Genomic DNA, 9,446 nt, shown 5'->3' with positions numbered 1-9,446 from the left:
CACTAATTAGTAGGAAGGTTTTGATTAACTTTCTATAAAATTAACAGGTCTGACAGTAGTGCTGACTGCAGGGTAAATTAAATTAATTAATGCCCTCGTACAACTTGTACAAATACTTCTATAGTGGACACTCCACTTAAAAAAATAATAAAACTCAATTCTGATCTGTCTCCAGCACTTCATAACAATTAAAAGGTAAAGAAGTAACTTTTCCCTGATGGAAATGTTTATGGTTCAATGAGAAATATACAGATTCTCTCTTTACTAAATTGTAAACAACACTAAAACACTTCAGGAAATTGTATTATTCTAATGTAATCAACTCGGGTTTAATTTCATTCCTTAAATAGCAGTTTATCCAGAAAAAAAGATAACCCTAACCCTTGAAAATGCAAAAGCACTACAGACGGCATGTTGCTCAAAAATCAATGAAATGTAGGACATTATTGCAAAAATGTCTTATTTACTAATACATTTAAACATGTATTGACACAAATTGGGTAATCTGAGATTTTTTAGATTTCTTAAGTCTGAAAAATTCTGCCATCCATTTAATTATTGTACCTCAACCAGTGTATATAAGATTCATGTATGATTAAACACTATTGATATCAAGGGCGTTAGAGTTACAAGCTGTTTCACAGCTAGTTCAAACTGGTCACATAACAAGAAATATAAAATATCCAAACACCAATTTATGTAATTCATTATTCTCTTTACCCCGTTTTTTTTTATTATTTATTATTTTTTTTTTTTAACTTTTATTATGTGCTAGCTTCTGTGCCTCATGGGTCAAAGATTCTATTTAAAAGCTTTACATACATTTTCCATGTATTCAAGGGTTAAATAGTGTCACATACCAAACACTGCAGTAAGAGTGAGAAGTCTGTGGTTTTATAATAAGGTTAGGGTTTGCAGACAGAAAGTCCTCTGAAAGCACATGTTAGCAAGGAAATTCCCCTGGTGCCTGGCGTCACACTTCCTTTTTCTAGTCTCTCTTTAATAACCATATCAACAAAACATATATCATTTCAGGCTGTTAAATCATCATCGCATAATAGTAACAGAAGAAGGGAAATAAAATCATAGCAAGATTTTTTTTCTCATCAAACTTTATCATCAACTTCAGAACAAAGCTAAACAGTAGTTTAGTAGTTATACAGTACTTCCTTTTTTAATGTTTTGCATTTAAGTGTAGCGTATTTATAGTTAGACTTCCTGCTGAAGTGCTGTTCAGTTCTTCAGTTCTGTTCGGTTGTTTGTGTTGACAAAAGTTTTAATTATCAGAATTAATCAGAATAAAACATTCTGCTATGGATGGAAGCTCATTATCATCGTTGTCAGAGGAGGAGTCTTCAAAACAGCTTTCTCTCCCTAAAGAGAACAGCAAAGAAAAAGCATCACTCTGCTCAGGGTAGGTTAAGATACTACTTTGCAAAAGTGATCCATTTTCAACCTTAAATGGTTAAAATAGTTATGTAAAATAATTTGAACTAAAGAATATATGAGGAAATTTTACACTTATATATATTTAAACTAGACACTGCTGTCTTTACTACCATGTATAACTTGTTCCCCAAACATGATGTTTGCAGTAGGCAAGGCAAGAGTAGAAAGTAAATAAAAACATTTCCACATTAATTATTTAAATATAATTACAGCCAAATAGATTTAGCAGTTTGTCATTTAAATAAAGTATTTATTCTTCATTGTTATTTTTATCTCTCTTTTTTTCATATCACTTTTGCAATGAATTCGAATCACTTTATCGATCCTATTTAGCTTTGGCACAGGAGAAAAAAATATATGAGATGGAAGAAAAAATTGACAGTAGAAGGAAGGGTTGGTCCTTCAAAGAATAAAGTGTATTTTTGTCATTTCCTCTGAGTAGAAGTTAAAATGAGCTTCAGTCCTCAGTAATCAAGGCTTCAGCACCCACTTAAACCTGAAATCCCCTCTACTGCTAACTGTTAAATTAGTATGTTGTGGGAGTTAGGTATCTGTACAGCAAAATGTTATGCATTACTGTAACTCGTATGCCTCCACATTAGGGCCGAGTAATGAAATCATTCACTATGAACTTTAACTCACATTGCCTGGTATGAATATTATGTATTGCATTAGATTTTGCTGAAAAGTGCACTATTGTAATACCATCACTAGTAGTAGAATGTCAGAAATTCATGACAAGCTTATTACAGTGAACATTTTATAAGCCAGAATTTATGGCACATATATAATGTGTTTTGTTCTGGTGGCACTGGAGTTGCTGATCTCTTCTGGGAGAAGCACAACCTTCTGTAACAGTGTGATATGTGCTGTGCTCAGAGTGATGTACCCAGAGGAGGACAAGTTTTGTGGATTTTCCCTGTAGGCCACAGTACTGGACATGTCTCTTTATGTTCAGACTTCTTTAACTTTCTGCAAGTCAGATTACTCACAATACACAGTTCCATTTTTGTGTAAGAAAGAAATTTTAAATACTGATGGTTACTTTACATGAAATTAGAATACAATATAATTTCTATTCTATTTCAATAAAAAATAAAAATGGACATAATTATGTAACTTAATCAATTTACAAAAGTTATCAGTAGATCATTACTGAGATTACAAAGGATGTGTACTCAATGGATATCCCTTTATGACACATTCTAGTTTCCACTTGGGTTTATCTTAATGGTCACTTAAGTAATATAAATATTTTTTCACCATTAATAACTTATTATATGGCCTTTTAATAACACACCAGAACAGAACAGAGGTTGGATATTTGACACTGTAAATTTACTTTACCTGCTTCATTTGTAATCATTATTTAAAATGTCAAAATTTTACTACTCAGTATCTTCCTTTCATTAAAATATAAATATTTATTAAAGTACAAGATTTGTAACATACATTGCAATGTAGAAAATTACATACAAATATAATACTTTAATATTTTAAATGTATTTTTAATGAAAGCAAAGCCAAAGTACTGTTTATTTTAGATGTAAATACACTATGCATTGCAGTGTATTCAAGAATGCATTTAGGAAAGAAACTATTAAAAATTACACTGAGAAAATGCACATAACGGCATAACCTGAAGCGTCTTTGCTAAAAATTGTGCATTTTTGAAAGAATGACACACTGTAGTTTTCATTCACTAATACATTGTGTTTAACACTGGTGAACATCCATGGAAAAAGTCCTTCCTGTTATGTTACATTATGGTGGTTATAAAGTCACTCTCCCTGATCTGACGAATTTCCTTAAAAGTTACAAGACTTTAAATGTTTAAGTTAGAAAATTTAAAGACAGATATACTGCTGATTATTACAAAGAATTTACATTGAAGATTCCTTCAAAAATTTTACATAAACATCCTTGCAAAAAAAGAAACTCAATATATCACCAATTAAACATGTATATATGGAGTGTCTGCTGTCCATGTGGCTGTGAATGTTGTTACTATAGAAACAATAATGTGCTAGATAAAGTACATCTTCTGAGTATTCAGGATCAAGAATTTAACATTGCTGTGGTACTGTATAAAAGTTGATGATGCTTAGGTTTGATTTGCTTGTTTGTAGACAAGTGGAGGATTTGCCCCAAACAGAGAGACTCATCTCTGGAGAGGAGCAGTTAACATTAATCACAGAAAGCATGTCCATTACATCTGCAGACCAGGAGAAACTTCAGCTGCTTAACAAGAACACGGATCTTCGTAGACTCAACAAAGAGGTAGACCTAATCGACGCCACAACATATACACACATTGCATTACATTTTTGTTTACCATTACTGACAAGCTTCCATTTGTGCAGTTCTCTTAATTCACTTATGTTAAATAAATGAACATGATTCATTTCAATTGCATTACAAAAATAGTTACCGGCAGAGACTTCACTCAGAGTAAACAGTGAGTTCCAAAGAAAAGTGAACTTTAGACTTCATTCTAAAAATGGATAGTAGTTCAGAAATGACAGATTTCTAATTTTAAAAGTATGTTCTGATTTATTGGAGTATCAAAAGAAAACATCTGAAATGCTCCCCGCCTGCATCTATACAGCTGTGAGTATGTGTATACAGTATATGCTGCAGCAGGGTTTCACTGTGCTAAAATTATTATTTTTTTATACTGTGTTGACTGCCTCCAATCCCTCTTCCATTTTATAGCATCACAAAAGAATAAAATAGGCCTGAGGATATACAGAGAACAGTTTAGCAGGAGGTCTGAATGAGAATGTGATGCTCACCCTCCTGGATTACACTGATTCTCTATGGTGTGTGTGTGTGTGTATGTGTGTGTCACAGCTTATGAAGCTAAATGAGGACTGGGACCACATATACCGCAGCACGAGTGCAGGCCTGCAGCAGCGCGTGGCAGATCTCGAGCAGGAAATTTCGGCCCTGAAGCAACTCAATAGCAGACTCCTGATCAAAGTAGAACATGAGCAGGTACATACTTATTGTACAATGTCCACTGCATCCTGATTAAGAGCCCAATAAGAATATAGGATTACCTTTGCTTTATTAGTATGTGTAAAGATACATAGGTTGACTTAACACTTAACCATTCATTGGAGTTATGAATTACAGATTTTTAAAGTATTAGATCAGACTATGATCACTGTCTCATTCAGGGCTACATATACTAGCAATAAGATCATTTAGTCTAAGGCAACCAGTGTCAATGCTTTCTACAAATGCTACTGTACAAAAAAAACAACAACATATATTTACTAAATACATTTAGTTATAATATAATAACACATTCCCTGAAACAACCCATCTACTCAAATACCACCACCACCACCACCACCAGCAGCCATTGGGTTAGTAAACTTAACTCTAAAACTGAATCAAAGTGGACAAGTTGGACTTCATTACATTTTGTATCGACTAGTTTAGGAATAAATGGGTACAATTTTTAATTAAATTTCATATTACATTATGAAGCTAAATTAAAAAATACTCGATAGTTTCATTTATATGAGAAAAGTCTTTTGTTGTTTAGCATTTAGCATGTCCAGATTGCTTCAGAATGTAAACAATAATATAAAATGGTTATCACTTCTTTGCCTTTGGATACTTGTTTTTGGTGACTGTAAAGATTTGTTGTATTTCAAAGGTTGTTGAATCGCCATTTTAGAATCTTAAATTTCCTTGATTGATAAAATGTGAATTGTTGATCAGGGGTATTGCATTCAATTCTTCAGGGGTATTGCATTCAATTCTTCAGTGACTGGAGCATGTACAAGTTTCAATTACAGTCAGGCACAGAAACACTTGGTTTCACTAATTAGGTTTCCTCTTAGCATTATGGAGAGGAGACATTAGAGAAAGCATGTGCTGTAAAGGGTTTGAAACAAATGCTTGTAGATATTGCTTGCAGGACTGAACCCCTGTAGTAAACAAAACACGATTTAGGTGCTGCAGCTTCTGACTTGTTTATATAATGAAATGGAAATCACCAGATACCCTGCTTTGGCATGTCAGCAAATTCCATATCCATTGGCAGCATGTATATACTGAGGTTGTTAGACAACATACTGTTGAAAGTGTTCACTATGATTAAAATCTGTGTATGTGTGCAGAACAAAAGTGAATACTATGAACACACGCTGATGCAAGAGCTAAAGAAAAATCAGCATCTTCAAGAGTACATCCGCCTCCTGGAGAGCCGTCTTCACCAAACTGATACCTTGAATGTGTGGACTTTAGGGACCCAGGTGACCTCTTGTTTGGTTATGTAATCCACATGTTTTCACATGTTCTGGCTATAAATAGAATGACTCATCATTTTCTCATCTTTGTGAATTTTATATCTTTTATTTTCTTCCTTTCTAGAACACATCAGCTGTTACCAGTCCACCAGACATGCATGTCCTGCAGCGAAGTCCCAAATCCTCCATTTCCACTGCTCCACCTTCACAGCCCCAGAACAGGACTAGGTCCAGCCGGGCACATTCAGAGAGCCACGAAAAGCAGAATGATGCGAGTAAGGAAGTTCAGGACCTTAAAGAGCAGCTGGAAGCCTTGAGGTGCCAGGTGAGCGAATATATTTCACGAGATTGCAATATGGAGATAAATTTGTGGACAGATGGGGTTATGTTTGGGATAAGTGTCTGAAAGACCAAATGGAAGCCTGCTCCAAATTATATGCTTCCAATTTAAACTGCACAGCATCCTGCAAGACTCAGTTAGAATCTGTGTGGATAGATAGCACCACCCAGTGGATTTGATCAGTAGACTTTTAATTCATTTGATCATTATTTTTTTGCTTTTAGGGTTCCCTTGTTAATAGAAAAAAATGGGGGTCTTAAAATTCAATAAAAAAACATAACCATTTTTAATCTTTTTTACTAAAATTACAATGTTTGCCCTCAACTCTCCAGCTGCTATAAACACTTAAATATTGCTATAGTGATATTGACAGTGACTGGCTGATTAGTCTTTATTTAATAAATAAATAAATAAATAAATAAATAAATAAATAAATAAATAAATAAATAAATAAATAAAAGTAAAAAGAACTTAAAGGAAAACCCATTGCATGTCATATTACAATAAAAATAAAATAAAGTGAAAGTATTATTGATTTAATACCACTTGGAAAGCGTTAGTGCATAGGAGATAAATATAATAGCAAGTTAAGATGTGAAGTATTAACATTTCAAAAACCAAAGTAAAATATGAGGTAATTATATCTGTTGTGTAAAACACCTGTGTGCATTGTGAGAGGCAGCTACTAGCTATTGTTCACCAGGACTTTTGCATTATCACCAAATTAAAAGCATTACAATTTAACTACTTTGTTTAACTTTATTTAACTCAGTTGTTGCATCTTGTAGAATGTATTGCATTTGTATATCCGCACATAGAGAACAACATTCCTGATTTAGCTGAATCACACTTTGTTGTAGAACTCATTATTTGTTTGTTTGTTTGTTTTTGGAATAGACTAAAATCTATGAAGCAGACTATAAAATAGAGCACAAGGACCATGAACGCATGCTCCAAGAAAACAAGAGACTCCGGCGTCGTGAAGGAGAAATGAGGCAGCAGATGGCGCTGTTGCAAGAACAGGTGAGTTGGAGCACAACAAACTGGGAACTGTGACTGTAGGGAGATTCAGGTGTGTATTGGCTCGTAATGCATTATGTAATTTTTTTATTAGTCCAAAAAAAAAATCCTTAATCAAATATTCAAAGCAAAATCGGATTCATAACCTGGCTATTTTATGTTATCTAAAAATGCACTTAATAAAATACATTTCCAGCTTTGTTTTAGGCTATTTAAGAATCAGTGTTTAAAATAATAATACTGTATGTCATTTTACAGTTTTTAAGGATGAACATTTATTTTAAAATGCACTCATTTGGATGAATTTGTGACAGACATTTAGTTTAAATCCTGGATTCTGTAAATGAATCAGTGACTAAATGATGGTTAGATAAATATATAGTTCATAAAAACTCTGATTGTTTATATTAGAGAAAAACTGAAGGCAGCTCCTCTGTAAGAAAATTAATTTGGTAAACATCATCAGTTTGCTAGTTTATTGATGAGAAGAGTGAAAGAGTGAAAATAAATGGGAGGCCACATTTAGAGGTAACGTGTTAAGTACAGGTCTCTTTTTCCCCCAGAAGAAGGTCTATTCTTATTGCCTGCCAAACCTAAAGCCCTAGTCTACTGAACCTGGATGTGTTAGATCAACTTTTAGTCTAAGACAAACAAGCCATTCAATTTTATGAAGTTTAGGCAATTGTTCATTCTACCCTGAGCATGACAATAACAAAAAAATAAAATAATAAAAATAAAAATAAGTACACTCATAAAAACTATGATTCCACAACCAGGATGTATATAGGGAGTATACAAGAGTATATAGATCATTCAGTGTTTGGGGTACAACTGGACTATTGTTGCTCCTAAAAATTAAACTTGTTTTTCTTTCCTTCGCTGAATGAACCATACATTTTATCTTTAGACATGGTAATTCAGTAATGTTTCAAAACATGGTTAATTAGTTTCACTATGGCATTAAGGACACTATAATGATTTTCTAATGATTTTGTAAAAGTAATTTATTTACATCTTGTGTAACGGGGCTGTATTTTGAAGTCATCTCATTTGAAACTCAATATCATTGAAAATAAAGAAAAAAGAATGAGTGGATTTTTTTCCTTCCCATGATCTTTAGGATATTTTTGCAAAAAAATATTAATAAATAAGTATGTTAATATGTTTTAGTGGTTGAGTGAATTTCATGGGAGTTAAAATGTACATTAGAAAGTCTATGTTGAGGTATTTTCATTTTAAGGTAAAGTGTAGTTATAGTAGTAATCATGTTACTTTGCATGTGCTATAGAGAGGTTTTGTAGTTATTTATCTGAATCATGCATGTAGTTTCTTATAATTTCTTATATTTAAAATAGTTTTACCTTTTTAATGCACATATTTGTAAATAGAATATCAAATGAGACAAAACATGGCACCCCAATCATTGAATCACTTTTGTCCTACGTTGTTTGTGTCCAAATGTATCATATATAATGATCTAAACGGGATCCTTGTTATGCTTCTGTCCAGTTGAAGGTATATGAGGATGACTTCCAGAAGGAGCGTTCGGATAAGCAGCTCCTGCAGCGGCTTCTGATGAAGAAAGCTCCTGCGGCGCAGGAGCCAGCACTAATCCACCGCTGTAATAATGACCAGGAGAGACCAAAAGGAGAGAGGAGAAAAATAAGAGAGGAACACAGAGGAGCATTCATGTGTCCAAAACATTGTGAAAACCGTGGACATCTAGAGTACCCCTAGGAAACACACCTAAATTCAGATCTAAATTGAAGATCTAAATTGATATAAAGTGATTATATCTAAGGCTAAAAGCTAAAATTGCTACTATTTTTTATAACCGTGGATATGTATTTATGAATTTATAGCTTGTTTCTTGTGCCTAAACTCACACACATACACATTTGTTCTCAGGTTCAGCAAAGAGTATTGTGATTTGTATCTAAAGGCAAAATACACATTTATAATAACATTCTAAAAAACAATTTTGATTTATAAATGTTTTTTTCTCAGGTTTTATATTTCCATTTGTATGACTATTCATAAGCTTCATTTTTCACTTTTCGTTGTTATAAGAGGTATGCTAACGAATAAATGGATTTTTTTATAACAATATGTGTTGAGTTCAGCTGTATTCTTTTTTACTAAGAACACTGGCTCACATTCATTTAGAAAAGATGCATGTACTGTAATTGACTCTAAATTTCAGCGTACATACACACACATACATACACACACACACACACACTATATATATATATATATATATATATATATATATATATATATGTGTGTGTGTGTGTGTGTGTGTATATATATATATATACACACACATATATATACGTGTATATATATATATATATATATATATATATATA

General features: G+C 32.9%; 1 protein-coding gene across 1 annotated transcript; it reads left to right on the top strand.

Annotated features, from left to right (window-relative positions):
* The first annotated feature begins 1,016 nt into the window (after positions 1 to 1,016).
* si:ch211-153b23.7 (centrosomal protein of 55 kDa) lies at positions 1,017 to 9,183 on the top strand. Its single transcript, XM_027135145.2, has 7 exons — positions 1,017 to 1,414; positions 3,579 to 3,729; positions 4,303 to 4,446; positions 5,586 to 5,720; positions 5,839 to 6,039; positions 6,952 to 7,077; positions 8,584 to 9,183. Exons 1-7 carry the CDS (start codon positions 1,314 to 1,316, stop codon positions 8,809 to 8,811), a joined length of 1,086 nt encoding a protein of 361 aa, XP_026990946.1. The 5' UTR covers positions 1,017 to 1,313; the 3' UTR covers positions 8,812 to 9,183.
* The last annotated feature ends 263 nt before the right edge of the window (positions 9,184 to 9,446 follow it).

Source organism: Tachysurus fulvidraco, chromosome 17, assembly GCF_022655615.1.
Source record: "Tachysurus fulvidraco isolate hzauxx_2018 chromosome 17, HZAU_PFXX_2.0, whole genome shotgun sequence".
Lineage (NCBI taxonomy): Eukaryota > Metazoa > Chordata > Actinopteri > Siluriformes > Bagridae > Tachysurus > Tachysurus fulvidraco.
Note: the sequence above shows the minus strand (reverse complement) of the source record. Positions and strands in the feature narration are given on the sequence as shown.

Excerpts from the sequence above, each read along its gene's own strand:
- si:ch211-153b23.7 (XM_027135145.2), top strand. The coding sequence starts at position 1,314 with ATGGATGGAAGCTCATTATCATCGTTGTCAGAGGAGGAGTCTTCAAAA. Across the intron at positions 5,721-5,838 it reads TGTGGACTTTAGGGACCCAG|AACACATCAGCTGTTACCAG; the intron begins GTGACCTCTTGT and ends CTTCCTTTCTAG. Across the intron at positions 7,078-8,583 it reads TGGCGCTGTTGCAAGAACAG|TTGAAGGTATATGAGGATGA; the intron begins GTGAGTTGGAGC and ends GCTTCTGTCCAG.